Source organism: Gadus morhua, chromosome 6 (assembly GCF_902167405.1).
Source record: "Gadus morhua chromosome 6, gadMor3.0, whole genome shotgun sequence".
Lineage (NCBI taxonomy): Eukaryota > Metazoa > Chordata > Actinopteri > Gadiformes > Gadidae > Gadus > Gadus morhua.
The window spans coordinates 9,353,613-9,373,761 of NC_044053.1; the positions used below are offsets into that span (position 1 = coordinate 9,353,613).

At 44.6% G+C, this 20,149-nt stretch overlaps 1 protein-coding gene across 1 annotated transcript in view; it reads right to left on the reverse strand.

The window, feature by feature from the left end:
* The window catches only part of wscd2 (WSC domain containing 2), a 35,072-nt gene extending 16,217 nt beyond the window's left edge, over positions 1–18,855 (reverse strand). Inside the window, 3 exon segments of the mRNA XM_030357738.1 lie at positions 1,791–1,852; positions 1,854–2,577; positions 18,298–18,855. Coding sequence (XP_030213598.1) covers positions 1,791–1,852; positions 1,854–2,200 — 409 coding nt within the window. The 5' untranslated portion in view covers positions 2,201–2,577; positions 18,298–18,855.
* Positions 18,856–20,149: the final 1,294 nt, after the last annotated feature.

Genomic DNA, 20,149 nt, shown 5'->3' on the forward strand with positions numbered 1-20,149 from the left:
GCCAGAGCTGGACAATATGGAAACATGTTATCACTATTAGCATGAGGTGCAGGACCCCTGGGGGGTCTACTGCGAGGGAATCTGTCGCAACAGAGTCGTGCCAGTGTGCTCTTGCTGCATCCAAAAGGCCAACGACTGTGAATTTATCACATATGGGAACGAGAGCATGTTCACAAGCCTCAAAACATTACCCGCCAATGGCAACAGCCGTTTTGTGTTTATCGCAGCCATTCGAGCATGAGAATAGATTTCTACATCACTTATTAAGCAGATGTACTCAGCTCAGTCTGGCTGAAAAAAAATAAATAAAAAGAATTGGCTTGTCCCCACAGAATATTTCCTGTGACTTTTTCGGATGGGCGAGTTTTATCACAAGATTAAAAAAGTGTGACATCATGAAATTCTGATGTTGTGTTGATTATTTTGCTGCCCCAGCTGGGCCACATGTGTTAAATTATTCGTGAGTAATAGGTTCTAACTGTACTTCCCAGTGGATCCAAAGAGATCCCTAGGCGAAGCATGTGTGTGTTGCTGTGGGGCAGACAAGTCACGGTTCAAAATCTGTTCTCGATATATTCCAAATTCTCTGCCGTTCTCAAATAACAAAAAAATATGAGGTTATTTATCACCTCCGTCTAGCATTTTGGACATTTTGTGTTTGAACCACGGGATGCGGAGCAGCCTCTGTCATAGGATAGTAACTCTGGATGACAGCCCAGAGGGAATCAATAGCAGCGTCTCAGCAGCACTGCAGTGCTGGGAGGAAGAGTTATCAGAGCGCTATCACAGTGACCCCATCTCTAACGCTGCAACTGCCAAGACCCAGCTGGGGTTCTCAACTCCTCTCAGACGACAAGGTGAAGGAGAACATTTTAAATTCCAGATAAAGTAATGAATAATACATTACGTAATCAAATAAATAAAAAATATTCAATAAGTACTAAAAAAAAAAATCGATGTATACACACATTAGTTAAAATAGGATTCAACTTCCAAAATTGAGACGATCACTTTTTCTCTTTTGAATTGTTGGACAGATTTAATGTGGTTTTTGGATATTATATTCCCACTAAAGATTCCGATCTACGTTGGACTACGTCTGACATTCGGTGGTGGACTGGAACATCTGAACTCACTGCCTATTCCAACTAATGCTTATCAACATTGGAAAAATGTAGCAGCTCTTTAGGAATGTGTGAAAATGTAAAAATGTGATTCATAAATATGTATGCATTTGTACAAAGCATTGCACATTCATTCAAACCTCAATTTACAAGAGACAAATTAACTGGTAGAACACACAAGTTGAGTCATGTAAGTATTAATAATTATGAGACAAATCTCTCTCCATACATAAAGATACAAGTATATTTGTATGTTGTACGTCCTGGCACTTCAAAATAGTACCTAGCATTGTGTAGCGTCTTTAGATTCCTAGCTATATGTTGTATTATAGGGAATGGGTTAACCTAGCAATTGTAAGTGCTTCGCACTTGTTTCTATGAGCATCTTTACTCTTATGACAGCAAAATATTTTTTTTTTATCTTTTTTTCTGACAAATGTACATATTGTAAGTGGCTTTGGATAAAAGCGTCTGGTAAATGCCCTCAATGTAAATGTACAATATAAGTACAATTAAAAGTGCCATGACATACAACATACAACTCTACTTGTATCTGTATGCATGGAGAGAGATTTGTCTCATAATGTCTAATACTAAACAGAGTCAACCTGTGTGTTGTACGGGTTGACCCGTGGTTCGGCCTGGGGAGGCTCTTCGGGGACCCACCTCGTCCATCGTCCGTGTCCTTCCCGTTGCGTCCTTTGAGGGCGCGGTTCCATCCGGCGTCCCCCCCCCCGCCCTCCCACCTTCTGCCCGTCCTGCCGCGCCCTCTTCATCCACGCTGGGCCGTAGCGCCGGCCGTGGCGGCGGGGTTCCCGGAACACACGACTCATGGCGCCAGCCACTTCCTGCCTGGCGGTGGACGCCGCCTTTCCGGCGCCCGGATCCGTGGCGACCAGGGGGTCTCGGCCCCGGCCGCCGCCGGCGCCGCTGCCGCTCCCGGAGAAGTTCCCGCCCACGAAGCCCGAGTGCAGGAACACCAGGCTGCCGGCGGTCAGGTAGAGGAGGATGAGGGAGAAGAAGCGCACGGGTTTCCGACGGAAGTAGCGCTGGATCTTCAGCAGAGGTCTGGCCATGCTGGCTTCCACTGCCTCTCGCTCGCCCACGCCCGGCGATGACAACTCATAAAGCAGACCGACGCTGGGACGACCGGCCTCTCTTCTGCCCCTCACACACAAAAGAGCAATTATTAAAAAAAAAATACAACTAGAAACCCAATCGGTGTGTTCTCATGTCTCACGACCAGCCGGGCGGCATCTGGGGCCCCCGTGAACCAACTCTTCCCCAATGAGGGGCTTGTTCTTGGGGAGGGCCCCAACCAAAGGGGCAAGGGGGCGGGCCCGAGGGGCTATCTCGGGCGCTGCAGGTGGATTGTTTTCACGGTCGGGGCTCAGATCTAATCGCCATTGTGGGAGCGGTCACTCAGCCAGAGGGACTTTAGGAAGTCGGCAATCTGCAAGAGAGACAAGACAGGGATAATGCAGCAATTGTGTGGGCTCTTTGTTGCTTGTCAAAATAAAAGGAACACAATACGGCAATAGGAGGGTAGAACACAAGCAGGGAAACAACAATATTCTGTTTATGTTTAAAGTATTATCTGATGAAGGTCGGAAAAAAGTAGGCTGGAAGTAGATGAACATACGGTCGGTCTAAGACACTTTTATCCAGAGAAACGTACGAGTGAGGCTGAATCAAAGCATATAATCAGTCGCTACAAGCAATACCTGCTGTCTGCATAATTTAATTAAAGAATAAACTGCCGAGTACCTATAGGAATCAGCAGTTTTTTTTTTTTGGTAAATGAGTGATAGTGCATAGCATACTACTAAAGATAGTACATCTCAACAGAGTTGGTTCTAAATTCATCCAACTAACACCCGGATACAAAGAGAAGTTGTTTCATTGAAATGAACAAAGATTGGAGCATACTACTGTATGGGACACAGACCTGAAGAGCTCCTCCGCCCTTTACCTTCGGCGGACAAACACACAACTCCTACAAACATAGCTGACCACAGCAACCGACCACGGCAAAACAAAGGAACCAACCGTTACTTATCCTGAGGAGTCACTGGGGTTTAACCTAAAGGCTACGCTAGTACGCTAGGCACTAGGCGGTCTGCCTCACCACACAAGCAGATCTTCACGGCGTCATTATCATCAGTAAATTGGGTGAAACCGGCTACATGTGAGGGAAAGAAGCAATTAAAGACGAGCTCGTAGCCTGGGGTGTCGTCACGGATGTTCCTCACAAGCAAACAAGCCGGGGATACAACAGAGGAGATAATATCATCATTAAAATCTCAGATGACTGCGGGATGAGTTAAATAAAAGGCATCGTTTGCACGTTCAAAGAATCCGCAATGAGCAAACACCTCATGGATTATCGCTGAATTATTATTTGCTGGCGACAAACAATCATAGTACAAAGTCTTCCACTTGGGAGGGACGTGTGTCAAAGGAGCCTCTGTTCTGCGGGATGGCCCCTGAGAGGGCCGGATGGGGGGGAACGGCGTAATAGTACCCTCTCCGTGGGGGGTCACGGAAATTTCCAGCGCACTCGCCCCACTCTCTGTTCAACCCAAGGACAAGTCAAAACATGTTGTCACCTGAACCCCCCCCCCCCTCACACACACACACACACACACACACACACACACACACACACACACACACACACACACACACACACACACACACACACACACACGCACACACACACACACACACACACACAGAGCCCCCTGTGAGATGCCAGCCGGTCTGGGTCTACTTCGGGAGGCCATCGGTACACAGAACAGATCACATTCACTCCTCCACTTCCTTTGCGGCGCAGGTATTCCTGGCTCATAATGCTTTCCATCCCGGCTGACCTTGTGACCAAAACGCGGGGACGACCGGAAAATATCAGATTCTAAAAAGAGGGTAACAGACACAGGGTCCCAGACGGCACGACGTGCAGATCTTGTGATTCGGAGAGCAGAAGAACTGCTTAATAGAAAATCGAAATCCAAGTCTTTCTCTTTGCTGTGTTTTAAGGAGGCGACAGGTGTAGTTTGACAACACCTGCTAGCGCTCACTCCCCTGTCTTCTAATCAGGAGCTGGGAGATCCTGTCAGAGCTCAACCACCACACCTCCACACTCTTCCTTTGTCTCTTTCAGTTCTTACACCGCCAAACTCTTGCAGCACGGCTTCATCTTTTTTTACAAATGCATTTCAACTGTCGAGGGATCGGGTGAATCCAAACCCCTGTGTTCGGACAACGAAAGACTTCAGTGATAACAGATTTGCAACCCACAATGCAATGCGGAAACTTATCAGTCAAGGCTAATTTTTGTGCTTTATGTTGTCGTTTTCAGTCGGGAGTATAATGTTGAGTTTTATATAACCCCCACCCAACTGCTCCCCTTCCACAAGATTGATTTCAGCACTGCATAAAATATCCCGTCCCTTCCTCCACAGCTGAATAAACTGTTATGACTGGAAAGAGTCTGTTCATAACAGCAGGTGAACTGTGACTAAATATTCTAGCCATGCGCCAACATACCAAGTTTTTGATCAAAGTCAAGATAATAATTTTAGGGGGAATGAGGTGAATGTCCACTTCTCTAAAATAGTTGAAAAGGCAGCCTTGGCACAACGCAACACAGAGTTGTTAGGATATGAAGTCTGTTTAAAATGAACCTACCTAACCGTAGAAAGAAATAAACCACAGTTATTGACCAACAGTCTAGACAACAATCTACCCTGAAAAGCTCAGATATTGACACTCATAAGCACAGTTTCTGTCTTTAGACTGGGGTACTAGCACATCTGAAATAACCACTCAACCAAAACAGATATCCTAAGGATCGTAGGCCTGTTCAAAGCTATTCATCCCTTTGAGCAATATGGATCAATTATACATGGGGCGCACACTGGAACACAAACATGATTAAACAACCAAAGCCGGCGAACACACACACACCCACATAGCCTCACATGCACACAAACATATACACACACACACACACACATGCAGAGAAAAATACATACACGCATACACACAAACCTCAACGAAAAGAGGCAAATTATTACTGTAAATAATTTATTACTAGTTCCAATTACCTAAATGAAAGTGCACTCTTAAGACTGTTTTGTGGGTTTATGCTAAGTGTTATAATGTAATTATAGCTATGACTTCCATTATGGGGAAGGTGTAAACAGAATGACACAGTTACTGCTATTCCCTCGCTGGAACTGTGTGTTCTTCAATATCTGATCTGCTTACTCATACTCATTGAGGCCACTATGAACTTATTTATGGTGAGAAAGAAGCCGTGCAATCAAATAGAGGGAGATTACGAGTGCAGGAGAGTCTACTGTCTAGGCTGTTTGACTCCCAGCCAAGTGTCTATTGGATTGGCCTCGCAACTCCAAGCCTACCAACCAAGCATCCTTGATACCTAACCTCGCCTTGCCATAACAGAAACAATATTTTGGAGAATATGTCCGGACAACCCTGCAAATACTTAATCAGGACTACTGAGTACTGATTAAGTACTCTCTGCTCTCTTCTCTTGAAAAACATTCACTTTTTATGAATGCTGACAATGGTGACAGAGTTCAATAATCTCCCGCTGGCTGGCAGAATCAAATATGTAGCTTGGCTTTGATCAACACATGGATTCAATGTATGTTGCTTAAAGGAGGCCGTATTTACCTAAAGAAGACAGGAAACAGGGCGGGGTTTTGAAACCATTAGCATGTTCTCCCAGCACGATCCAGCCCATCTGATTCACATTAGTTGCCGTAGCAACACCTAATCTTCTATTCTACTCTCTGTTCAATTGTAATACACATGTCTCTGCCTGCACAATGATGTGGAACATGATAATGGTTTAAAAAAACAAACAATAAAAAGATAATTATTTGGGGTGAATTACACTCTGAGCAGTGCGAGGCCCAAAAAAAAGGGGGTTTGCCTGAGCAGGTCATTTGGCGTTGAGTTATGGATTTCATTAAAAGTGAAGGAGAGAGAGGGGAACGGACAACACAGCACACTGCAGAGATACGGAAGGAGTTATCAGCAGGAGAGAGAAACCGTGGGGATCAGGTGCAGTTCACTGCCGCCTGCACTCACCGGGAAATTGTTTCCCCGTCTCCCTCCCCTCTCCATCTCGTGTTATTCCTCTCACTGGCTCTCAAAACTTTCTCCTTCTCTCCCCACCCTGTATCACATCCCTTTCTTTTTCACTCTATTGCTGTCTTCTCTTTTGTCGCCATTTTGACCTCTTTTTCTCCTCGCCACGTGTTCTGATTCTTCTCCGTGTCGATTTCCCTCCATCTCCTATGTCTGAACTCTTCCCCTAGCCTGGTTATTTTCCCCAACTCCCCTGTTTTTCTGTCTATGTGGTCTGCAAATCCATTAGAGATTTTGCAGACCACAGCAGTCATCAACCTTCACTAAAATCGCTGTCACAAGTCATTCCGATAGAGAACAAGGTGCTGGAAGGGTTAAAGTCAGAGCATCTGGTAAAGTGACCCTGACCTTGCCTCCCCCTCCCGTCCCCCAAGGGCTGTCATTGCTCTCTCCCCCCGTGTTTAGGTCTGCCTTCCTTCCTGAATTAGGAATGTCTGATCAAATCAAACTGAAGATAGCGTTGCTCTCACAGTGATAACCCAGGCTGTGTTTACAGGGACATCAACACGGAGGCTTGCTCCTGCTCAAAGGTGCTCAAGGCATGGGGGCCAGCCTGAAAGAACAGCTACAGAACAGTTGCCTAGCTTTATGCTACCTGCTTTTCTTCAGGCTACCATTAAATACCCATTCAGTTGGCCCACCTAGTGACCTTGCCTTGAAGGACAGATCCCTCTTCTGGATTCCTTATCGTCCCTTGGATTCGTGGATTTCCTTGCCCTTTAGAGAGGTTGAAGGGCACCAAAGTGTTGTAGTGTGGGTCTATCAAGCCCATTGGAGACTGTAACTGTGATTTACGACTACATGAATAAAACCAAATCACTTGGATTTACTCGACCTACAGAACAGCTTGAGAACAGCTACATAATGCACAGGTGTGATCCACCTTATGAGAACAACTCATTCAACTCAGGTTTAGTACATCCAATGTGAGTAATTCTGTAGGTTAACCTTTTCGTACTCAAGCCGTAAAGAAGGTAAAGCAAACCTTCAATGTGCAGTTAATCAGTTCAAGTGGGTCTAAATAATCTATCAAGTCTACCACTGTAAAACATTGCTATTCAGATAATAGAAATGACAACAACTGTGTTGACTCCTATACAGGGCTAAATCTAGGGCCGAAACGGTCGCTCCATCGTACAGATGGCCACCGCTACATGACCCTTGAAAACCAGTATGCGTGCCTGTTAGCCACTTCCATAACCAGTGAAGAATACATGTGCTCTTGAGTGCCAGAGCACAACTATTTACTTTGTGTCCGGCAAAAAGCAGGGGGTGGCATGTGTGCCAAAGCCAGTGCTTTCCTGTCATCCTCATGCCAAACAGTTTAATTGGTCCTGTGTTTGATACTAGTGTGTGTATGCCTCAAAGCCTGGCTCTGTGCCCGATACACTTAATTACTACAGGCCGGTTAGAGAACTTTGGAAGCGTTTCAGTGGAAAGATTTGTGTGAAACCGGAAAAGATGGCATGAAAAAGCATAGCGCTTCTCCTGCTGTGAAGGGACCGGCTATCTGGGTGGTTGTCAAGGCTAATATGTTATTTTTCCAAGAGTATATCATGCAAATAACAGATAAAATTAAGATATGCAGTTTGACCTTGCTATAATTTAGTTATATGCTGCTTATCACTGAAGCATATCTCTGATTCAGTGATAAAACACAAAAGTGTAGACCTTTGCTCCCCACATGAAAAGTTATAATGGAAGAGGCAATCCTATAAATCGAAGGTCAATTGTTAAAACGCATACACATCACATCATAATGTGATGTTTCGCTCCAGTCACCTTAAGCAAAATACCATTACTCTCTCTTACTCTCATTTTAAATGTCAACCGGACAAATAATTGTTTTCGCATCCTGACTACGTACTAGTCACACTACTCCCCAGGACAGAAACAATTTGTTGTGTGATCCCATGTCCCAACGTTTTTATCTTATTTACCAACCAGGAAGAGAAGAGTATTTGTTTTTATTTTAATGTTCATTGTTTCTGTTTGATATCGACTTAGTCAATCTTCGGCCTCAAATTCCATGTCAACTTGAATTCACTAGCTAATTCAGCTAAGAAAAGATTGGGTTATGCCCCACTGGCTACACGCCAATGCCTCAAGGTAATAAATAGCCCTGCGGTTTGCACTGACATTTCAGATTAGCCAATTCAGAAGATGTTTCTTTGAGCACATCATGTAAAGCTTAAAAATTAAACTCCAGGGTGGCTGGGAATTTACATACTGTAATCCCCATAATACTCAATGATCCATTCAGTTAGCTTGTGACCATTCCTCTCTCAAAGAGATGTAGCGTAGTGTAGGATTCTTGAAATAAAGTGATTCTCTAGTTATTCTTATGGGTGAACAGAAGTATAAAAGCGAATCAAATCAAAACGGAAGTGACAGCTCCAACAAAGGTTGTTACACAATTGCGTATTGTTGACCTATTTTGACTTTAACAAATGAAGTGCCAATGTCCCATTGTGTCTTGCTCAAACAACCTCAAGTGAAGACCGATTAGTAGGCTACTGTGGAATTGAATTAATTAAGGCTAATTTATCAAAGCTGTGTAATGGTTTACAAAACTACTGTGGATGGTAAATAATCTGGAAATAGTAGGCAGAGATAAATAAGTGCAACTTAAATGGACACCAAATAGATTGTTTTTTAATGATAACATCATAACAATGTCTTAGAAGAAACAAATTACACCAACATGTTATTTGTTTCTATAGGGCTTGTCATCCAAATGCATCATGGGAATTTTTATTGGCAATACTTGTTTGCCATATTCAGAGGACTAAAGAGATTTGCTGCCAAACATTGTTTTATCACGTCCCACATGTGTAACGCTGGGGCTTTCATGCAATGATTAGAAACAACACAATTACAGACATCCCAATGCTGCTATGCTTCCAAAACGTTGCGCTGTAAAGGCCACATAACCACATAAGCAAAAATACAATAGAAGACAGCAATTCCCTGTCCCCTTTCTGAATCTTTAAAGAGGACACCATTCATGCAGACATTAACATTGATAAAGTTGGTTCAGTTTTCCATTGAGCCATGGCGCCAGCATCTAACAACTGAACAGGGAGGTAAAAAGGTCACATATGCTATTTTTCAAACCCACTCAACACCCACAGCACTCCGGATGGCTGTTGGGAAATATTGAGATGAAAAACATATGAATAACATCCGCTATTTGCTGCCGAACGGGGAGACAGGCAGTGTTCACGAGAGATCAAATTATGTCCTTCACTTGCCAGCTCAAACAAAGCTCTTCATTCAAGGCCCACCCAGAATCAGAACATTCTTGCCTCTTTCTTTCACTCGACATGGAGGGTCTGATGGAGTACGCTCCCATCAAAAGAGCCTCTCTCCTCGAGTCTCTTTACTGGAGGCTCATTCTTGTTACTTCTTGCCTCTACTTCTTGAGTAGGAGAATACCCTTTTGTGAACAACAATGGCAACGGAATGTGGTCCGAAACCTCGTGCACTTGTCCATCTTCCTCCCACATAAATGTCCTAACACATTAAAAGAAAGGAAAATGTTTATTTAAATGATTGCTCTACAATAATTGTTTGGCTATATAATGCCAATAAAGTGACTTCATCCACTAACATTGACATTAACACATGATTGACTGCTTCATAGACGTTCAGGCCTAACCTCCAGTCAGTCCGTCGCATCCATTACCCTTAGGCCCCGCCCCCTGAGCTACTGCAGAAAACAAATCTAAACCAATTATACGAACGAGAACCGTAACATGCATTTCTTAAGAAACAAGGGGTATGAATCAACGGATGATAATAACACTGTCAAACAGTAAAAGCAAAACGGAGGATTGGGACGGATATGCTGCTTTAATTAAGGGAATGACCTTAAACCCAAGAGAATGACCTTCAACCCAAGAGAATGCCCTTACTGTTTGACTCCCACGCTCAGGATGTCTGAGACCTTGACCGTCAGCCATGAATAACTCTGGTCCCCAGGTGGAAAGCACCAGAAGCATCTATGTTTGTGATGAAATGGGATTAAGCCGTGAAGCAGCAGGGGTGATGTCTGGGAAGGAACTTGGTTGATCCGACCATTGCACCATGTGCTTGGGTCCAATGAATCTTCTGTGCATTCTCAGCAACAGAAACACTTGAAGGCACCATGAAATGATACGACTCCGTGCTAGAATCGTATTTGTTCGCTTTGGATTTCCAGCCATAAAATCGTTTCTCTATTCAACAAGGTAGGTGCCAGAAAATACAAGAAATTGTCAACTATTCAAGAAATTATGTGCCAGAAAATTTGTTAGCTATTCAACCAGGAAGGTCTTTGTGCCAGAAAACACATGAATCATCAGAGCTGATTCCTCCAGAGCTTCACAATGACCAACCTTTAACTCAATAATGGAACACATATTATTTGTACCCTTCAGGCAAATTCTGCACCAGGCCAACACATAGCTGTCTATTCGGGTATGGTCACATGTGCACAATTCAATCAAGTCATGACAAATCAAAACCCGTTTTTCCTATGTGTTCAATTGAGTCAGGTCAGGGATGCCGCGGTTGCTCACTGGGTACAGCGCGTACCATATAGGCTCAGTCCTGATCGCAGCGCCCCGGGTTCTGAACCTGCCCGTGGTCGGTTAATGCATGTCCTCAACTCTATCTCCCATACCATCCTCTCTATCTCACTCTACAATAAAGAATACGAAAAGGCAAAAAAAAACGTACAAATAAAAATTCAACTGGTCATCGTTGTTTCTGAAGAGCACAATCGTTGCGTGTGGTCTGATGAGGACACTAAGCAAGAGCGGATTCGAGGATTGGATGAGCACGTTGGTAATGGACTGTGAGCAGAGCATGTCCAATGGCCACTGAACCATAAGCGCTCGTCGTCAGGGAAAGCTCTGAGAGGTGCAGCAACGGGCATGCATCACCGGCGTCTCAACGTCCTACTCAACTAACGACCCACATCATTACAGGGCTCTCACCCGCTGGTTTTATTTCAGTGCCAGTGGTTTTGGCCTATGGCTGTCTGCTGCATTTAGGTGGGACGGCCTCGTTGCTATTATTGGTGCATTTTGATGAATCCAGCAGGAGGCTTGTCATGGATGACTCTTTACGGGTACTTTCAAATTGAAAATTACCCCGTAAAGAGTTCTTCTGGTCATTATTTAAGACTCAAAAAGTGACTGAAGAAGCTACAAGGCAAGGCAAATGTGAATTTTTAAAAGGAATTCAAAAGGTTCAGTTTAAAATAATGAATGTGTGCACTCATACTGTCGCATTGAGCTGTACATACGTGTGTGTGTGTGTGTGTGTGTGTGTGTGTGTGTGTGTGTGTGTGTGTGTGTGTGTGTGTGTGTGTGTGTGTGTGCGTGTGCGTGTGCGTGTGTGTGTGTGTGTGTGTGTGCGTGTGTGCACGTGTAAATGCAGGAGGGAGGCATGTGAGGATACCAGCCAGACAGCTGGTGAAAGTGCTGCTATTGACTCGTTGGTATGAACAACGCTTGTTGCTGCAGCGTTTCTTAGATGAATTAAACATGACCTGCCCACAGCTTTTTAGATACGCCATGAGAGGTTTCAGCTTCGGAGGCAGAGGAGTATGCATGCGTGTGTGTGTGTGTGTGTGTGTGTGTGTGTGTGTGTGTGTGTGTGTGTGTGTGTGTGTGTGTGTGTGTGTGTGTGTGTGTGTGTGTGTGTGTGTGTGTGCGTGCGTGCGCGTGTGTGTGTGCAACCCGAGTCTTTTATATCGCTGCTTAACAATCCCCTCAAAACAGTGCCTTGGCCAGGGCAACCGAGATCTTTCCGAACACATAATCCACCATGTTGTGCTTAAAGCCTCGTTCCAGTTTGAGAAAGAAATGTGTCCTAGTTAACCTTTAATGCGCTCCCTGTTGCTACTGTAGCGACTGGGGCTCCCTTCAAGAGAGCCATTAAACTGCGAAGACACAGGCTAACAAATAATAAATACAACTAATAAGGCTGCCACTGTTCTGCCCGCCACTTCGATATCTGCTGAAGCTGACTAAAAGTGGTGGAGGAAGCGAAGGAGGAGGCTGAGGAGGAGGAGAGGAGGAGAGGGGGAGAGGAGGAGGGGGGGGGGGGGGGGGGGGGGGGGGCGTTCGACCACGACTCAGCGAAGTGCTAAAAGCGCTGAGTCACCCCCGGGGCTCAACTGAAAAGAGAGATACGCAGAGTCATGCTGGGGACGATGAGTGGGCGCAGCACGGAGCCCCCGGCGTGTGATGGCGAGGGAACATCAGCGTGGATCTGAAGTGACAGAATAACGAGATAAGCCTGTCCCTAACCCAGATATGGGGGGACGGAGACCTAACCCAGATTGGTGGGCCTCAGACCCACAGCCACCCCAATCCCCCCAGGTCCTCCAAACTGCGTCCAGGCAGGAACTTCGGAGAAACTGGCCAAGAGTCCATTTTCCTCTCATCACACAATCTGCTGGCCAAGTTATGCATTCAACAGCTTTTATAAAGCAGTCTATGTGCTGCAGTGTGCTTTAAGCAGACTTGGACTATATTCTCTGTTTAACCGTTTTATCCAGCACCCAGAACATTTTGTTTGACTGGAGATCGACCGCCACAGAGCATCCTCCGCAGGTTCCTAGAGATCCACCATCAATTGTTTGGTCCACAAAAGGGATTTAATAGTAGCACCAAAAGCACTTAAACTTAATCCGCAGTAGAGCTCAATGACCCCACATTGCCGCGGCTGCCTATTAAGGATTACTTTATAGTTGGAAGTAAAAAAAAAAAGAATACATTTTTTGTGCTTCTTTCACCAAGCAATAAATAGGCATCAAATCTAGCACCTGCCAACCCATAAGCTTATTATGTTCCTTTTATAATGGAACTACTAAATTGGGATTAACTTTCTGAAGTGGCAGATAATTCTTTATCATCACTATCCGAGAAGGGGAAAAGATCTGCTACGACTAAATTAAACCCTACTTACAGCATGATTCTGCTTTATTTCAATTCAAATGCTTTTCAGCCGGTCACTTTAAGGTTTCATTCACCTCCGGGTTGTCCGTTTATGAACATAGACACGGGTCGAGACAGAGATGCCTTGGAAGTCTCGGCCGCATAACATGCTTACCATATAGCCTTGTAGGGGAGTTTTCAAAACCTTTGTCTGTATGCTACAATCTATCGGTCATGCCTGCCTGCCTTCACTGTCCTGTCGGTAAAGATACATAGAAAAGGGGAATAGAGTGTGTAGCTATGTAGAGTGCAGAGCAGCAGCCAAAACTGAGCATTCACCCTAATCCCAGACTGGCAAAAAATATGGCCTCCACGGTTTAACGTGGACAAAGGCTGTTTCTGTGCAGCTGTGACTTCCTCTCGGCGCAACAAGGAGGTCTGTTATTCAAGGTGAGGTATTACAGCGGTGTGGCCCTAATCGTGGCGCCAGGACCCACCTCAAGGTCTACCGTGGAAAGTTAAGTACTGTCTGCTATGCGTTTTTTTCTCTGCGAGAAACCAGACATCAAGTGCCTCCAAAATTCAAAATATTTTCCTTCATTGGGTAATAACAGTCTCCCAGGCAGAGGGGAATGTGATAGAGGCCAACTTCAATTCCAATTTCATAAAGTCACTCTGTTTAAAAGCTTGGGTAGGCAGTGCGGAGAAACCAGCCAGAGTAAGCTAGATTCTGAGAGTGTCCATTCCCCCTGAACACTTGATGTGTGAGCTCTCTAGTTGAAGCAACAGGTTTGGCCAGCATTGTGGAAGTCTAGTCATACACAATGAGCGCGAAGGCAGAGTGTGCCCAGACTGCCTTAAGTAGTCAGAACCTAGACAGGTGAGCCATCCAATAATTGTATTTTTAAGATGGTTAAGATTGGTATATGTCCTTACAGATTATTTTAGAAAGAATGTGCGGTAGCGCTGCAATATGGATGTAAATGGATCCTAAGTAAACCCTAGTCCATCGAATGCTCCAAAGAGTATGCAACGTTGAGAAGATATATGATTCAACCACCATACCTTTACATTGGATTCAGCCACAAGGCAAAAACACATTTAGAGACTTGTTTTGGAGTGTGTGTGGTGAATAGCTGGTTAAAGGCCTTTTTTTCAACATGGACTCCAATTCAATGAACATTTTGGTTGTAAGAAATCAGCGCAGACAACAATTTTCGAATTGTTCCAGTATTGAGCGAGAACACTGAAACCGTTTTCCGCAAAAACGGACTTCAGTGTTATCCTTTGTGGCAATTACAGCCAACGATGTCCATCCTCTAAAAGTGCTTAAGGAGAAGTCTCGTTAGAGTTTAGCTATGGCAGGAAGGGAACAGTGGAGATGTGAGTGACAGCTGGGGAGAGGAGCGTGTGGTGTGTGTGAGGCTGAATGACAATAGGGACATTTCCTGCAACAACATCTCTTAGCAAGATTTCTTTTTTATCAAGACTTGGTTGGACATAACAACAAACAGACCATATCAACAAAAAAGTTTAATTTCCCTAAATGGGATCTTTTCCATAATGTCCGTGGCAAAAATAAGCACTTTAAGAGGATGTATAAGGTCGGGCAGAATTGTCCCAAAGGATTACATTGCAGAATGTTTTTTGTGGATTAATGCTGCAGCTTTCACTCTCAATACTTGAGTGTGAACGCTGTGTTGTCTGCAATACTCCATTACAGCCAAAATATTACAAAAATTGATCCAGGTTGCAAAATCCCAAAGTCCTCCTTTAAAGCCCCCTCAACTGGCTCGGGCCAGGCTGATTGGACTCTGGGGCCTGGTGAGGCTACACACCTGTGCTGCATTGACTAATCAGGAAGCACAGGTTGAACCTGCCATCACTACACTGCTCTTTAATGGCAGTACCCCTACTTGGCGTGGAAAATTTAGCTAACGCTCAAATAAACTGCTTTTTCTTGTGCCTTGGCTGTCGGAAGTACCAAGCCAAGCCACTTAGCCGAGCCTTGGCAAAGTCAACTGCTACGCTTGTGTTTTATAACAGAAGGTAATTAATTTGGTTCTTTGCGTAATTTCCTCAAGGTCGAAAGGGGTAGGTCCTATATGCTGCTTATTGTGTTATGCATTCTTCACAATTATATCATTTGACATAATCAACGCCACAAATGATATGCCTGGGGTGTGTTGAAGGATTTATTTTGCAGTTTAAAATAACGGTGTGCAAATTGTGAGAAAAACCTGTTTGATATTAAACCTAAACATTCCACGTTTATTTAAATTCCTTGCCGTTGCACTTGCCTGCAGTGGAGTATTCATCTCTTCTGTTTTATTGTTTCAAGCACGGATCCAACATTAGTCTGCTAGCTATCAGTCGTTGGTATCTCTTTGTTTTAAACCGAAAGTTGTGTAGAACCATTGCTTGGACCTCAAATGCTACTTTGGGTTTAATGCTCACATTGCTCAGATTGCTATATAGTTAGTCTTGTTGTTGGAGACAATGTCAAAAACCTCCAGTCTCTTTTATAATGACTGAGTGTTTGAAATGACTGTAGGCTTTACATTATGGAATAATTAATAGCATTTGGTTTACCACATGAAGAAGCAGAGCAACCAATGCAGTAAATAAAATATAGGTTTCAATGTGAATATGTATAGATAAATCTAGCGTAGATAAGTACACCAAAATGTAAATGTATATATTCTATTACATAAGAATTGCTTATTCTGCTGTGCATCTTTTCCAAAGTTGTCTTTTTTTAAGTCCATGATCCTTTTGTCTCCATTTTTATTTTTTCATTTGAAGGTATTATGGAAGGGGCTTGTCTCCCGGGTGATTATCTCGTCCAATAATATCATCAATCATTCCATAGCCGATTCATACCGTAAGACAATCCAGACGATGATCCCAGACTCAGTCATCAGATTACTCTCTGTGTATGCAATAAACGGACTGCTTGCTTGCCTGCATCTTTTAAATCCAAAGAGATTAACCTCTTTCTAAACTCATCCCCCGGTATTCAAGGAATCATCTTGAGCTGCACAAAAAAGAAGGTAGGGAATGCTTATAATTTATTAACATCCACAAACTTCATGGTTATGAATCAATGCCACTCCCTGAGGCACAGAGTGAAATAACAGTGAGGTGGTGTCTTTGTGTGGCTGCTCTCTAAGCAAATAAGTGGTTTGGGGGGCACTAATGACAGAGTTTGGGTCCTTAATTATAATGCTACATGGGAGTGCAGGCGCAAATTATCCAGTGTAGCTAGTGGTTAGCCCCACGCCACTGCGATGCAGAACGGATCCACGAGGTCACCAAGAGGACGAGGAGATAAGTGAGGGCCCTAAGCCCTGGAAGACGTTCAATGCCGATCTTCTTGTGTGGATATCGATGGCTTCGTGCAATTGGGACTTCTTACTCCGCCACATTCGAGGCCCTTCGCAGGCGGCACATCGGGTGACTTCCCGAGTCACCTAACGTTCCATTTAGTAAAACTATCTTTGAGTATATATCCCCTTGTGCTCTGTGTTTTAGGGTTGTGCTCTTGTTAGTGATGTTTCTATGGTCCTCCGCCTCTCTTCCTAAGTCGCTTCAGATAAAAGCGCCTACTCAACGACTAACTACAAATGTGGTTTTTCAGAGTTTTCCAGAAAAAGCATCCGCACCTCGGGGCGTTCCACACAAATTGAACGCCACAAGATGCTGGTGGGGATGTTGAAACGCCCGAGAGAGTGACAGTAGCACTATTCTGTACATTAGCAGCATCGCTAGGAGACTGTTGGAGATGGGGACGGTGGACGGGGGACGGGGGAGTCAAGGGGGGGGGGGGGGGGGGGGACGCCCTGCTCTTCCTGCTTTAATCGAGTCGAGCAGGAGATCCATTCTAACCGACTAGGACAACGAGCCACAGAGCATCGTAGGCACAGGAGGAGTCCTGCTGTTGGGGACGGGCGGGGAGGTTGGCACAGGCTGGTGGGGTGGGTGGACCCAATCCAATTCCATGCTGCAACACGCTGAACCAGCAGTGAGGAGAATCGATTGATTCCGTTTTAAATCATCCTTGTCGATATTTCTTTTTGTAGGTTATTCCATGGTCACCTCGGAGGGTGAATTATGCTCTGTTTTATATAGTGCTGTATATCCCCAAGGGAAAGCATGATTCGGGAGGTCTGTCCTGCTGCCTTTTTTTTCCAGGCATACTGTGTATAAGGGAACACAATGCATCACTCCACAGCCCTGCTCACACCAACACTGCCAATGGACACGATGGGTGAATATAGGCTAATGGAGGGATTTAGGAACAGTTGTGGGAGGAGAGGTCGGTGGTTAACTGGGTCTGTTGTCCAATGTTGACTTGCAGCACAAGTGGAGAATTAGCGCAAGGGTTCTAATTAAGTTGGCTTCCTCACACTCCAGAGAAATGGGGAGCCATGTCAACCGTCAAGGCCAGCTTCGGCTGCACCTGGAAAAACCTTAAGACCGTGGTTGCCGGTCACTTTGAATAACCATAACATTTTCCTATAGGCCTATATGTTGTATTGCAATTTAAATAAGAGATCGGTCTGCCGTTACCACGCACACGTGACCAAACACTACTTATAGGGGGCTTAAGCGCTAGTCTACTTAAGTCAAATGTAATCTAATAAAGCATTAAATGTGGCTTATAAGCGTGAATAATGAGTGCCAAGTAAAGATTAGGTTGCAATTTCACGACTTGACAAACCGTTTACATTCGTGTATTTATCCTGTAAACGCAAATCAAAAGAAGGGATTATTTAAGATGAATAAAATCTATGGCCTCAATTGTTATTTCAAATGATGAATCAGGAAAAAAAAATACATTGAAGTCTTAGTATGAAAAGTGCTTATTATGAGCTTCGAAATTGGAGTAGGTTATTACAGATGTAAATCGCCCACAACAGCATCAGACGACAGAAACACGTTATGTACAGTCCATAATAACACATACGAAACATTGAACGCTTCACTGCAGACATTGGAGTCGTATATAAAACGTGTGTTTCGTAGCTGTATGAATCATGCACCGCATGAATTACCTGGGGTGCGGGTAGGATGGGCAGCGCTGGGGTCCGATCCGTTTCACCAGACGGGTCTGTGACGCTTCCACATCCACACGGAGATTCAACTCGCGAAAGGACCTTCATCTGAGGAGCGGTGCTCCTGAATTGTCCTTTTAACAATTGAAAGAAGAAAAAATCCGCCAAACTGACAGGCCTATACGGTCTGCATGAGCCATACCTGCCGTCCCGCTAGTCGACCTAAATCATTGGACACACAGAATCTCAGTCTCGGTAGGTCCAATGCACCGCTTGTCACCAATACGATTACATTCTGAGCCTTTAATATACAAAAAACGAGAGACGCTGGAAAAAAATCCCCTTTTTAAAAGCCTAGGCAAACAATCGTTCCCCTTGCTATCCCAGTGAAACTGACCAAACCCCTCCACACCGTGTCTTCATATAGGTCAAAGCCAAACACCGCCAAGTCCATGGCGGGCGGTACGTTGCGGCTAGTGGACCTGCCAGCCTATTCTATTCTCTGTGTGTGTCTTTTCTGCAAACACCGTGTCCAATAAAACCCTGCAGATACGCGACGCCGCACAGCACCACTGAGCGCACGCCGCGGTGTCGCGAGCGCTCAGTGGAGGAGAACAGCACCCCCTGCTGGGACTTAAAGGGAAAGGGATGCGCACCAATTTAATGCGAGGATTTTGTCTTCTGGTAATGTTGTAAAGTCTTAACTTAAAAAGACGGCACACGAAAGACTGTGTGCCAATTATGTTTGAAATTAAAGCTATCACCTTTATTTCATTAATTAGCAACTACTATTTATTTAGATACAATGCTGCCTGTCATTTATAATCAGCATAAACAATTCAGAAGGGCTGTGGGCCTATTGTATTTTCAAAACCAGTTATTTTAATTTTATAGTTTTATTATTGTTCTTATTGAATTTCTTTGCTGGGTTTGGACTTTTGGCTAGGATGTTATTGTAAATCAGCATATGTTTTCCCACATTTAATGACATAATTGGCGCATTTATGCCCTAGAGACCAGAATAGAGGCCTTCTTTAATTTGATAATTTACTGCATCGTGGGCCACCCCATAATAACAGCGGAAACACACAAGGCAGAGAGGAGCATAACGGACGAATACAGTGCAAACGAATGGAGCTATGATATGCTGACGCTGCGCATACAGCCACCATCCACGAAAACTAGAGGTTTTCTATTGTTATTCATAGCGCCGCGTTCTGAGTAAGTTTTACGTTCGGCCAGTTCCGTCACGTAATCGCTGTGACACAAATTGCACCCGTGGGAATAGATAACATTATCTGTACAACGTGATATTTATTCTTACTCTCCAGTCAACCCCTGTGGCCGAATGGATTTGATCCTTCCCATCACGGTTATTACGGGCTTATCCACTGTCTGTCCTGGAGGAGTTGTGTATTGGCACAGCCCAGATGACGCTGCATATTTCAGCAGCAGCCTCGGTGTGTGTGTGTGTGTGTGTGTGTGTGTGTGTGTGGGTGGGGGGTGGGGGGGGGGGGGGGGGGGGGGGATGGGGAGACGGCGGCGGCGGTGGTGGTGGTTGTGGTGGGGAGGTGGAGATCTCTCCCTAGAAGGGATTCTCTTGCGGTGTCTGGAGAGAGAGACGTTGGATTAGAGGGCCGGCCGTGACCCTAGTCAGCACGGGTTCCTATCGCGGCAACACAACACAACTCATGCTCGGCTTTACAAGACGGGCTTTTTTATAGGCTATATGTATCAGCTGCATTTAAACGATAATTATACAGTGAGTCGATGTTGAATACATAAACTTGATATCTATGTTCAGCCTCACTTGTAAGCCTCTGTGGACAAAGTTTACATTGAATGTAGGATA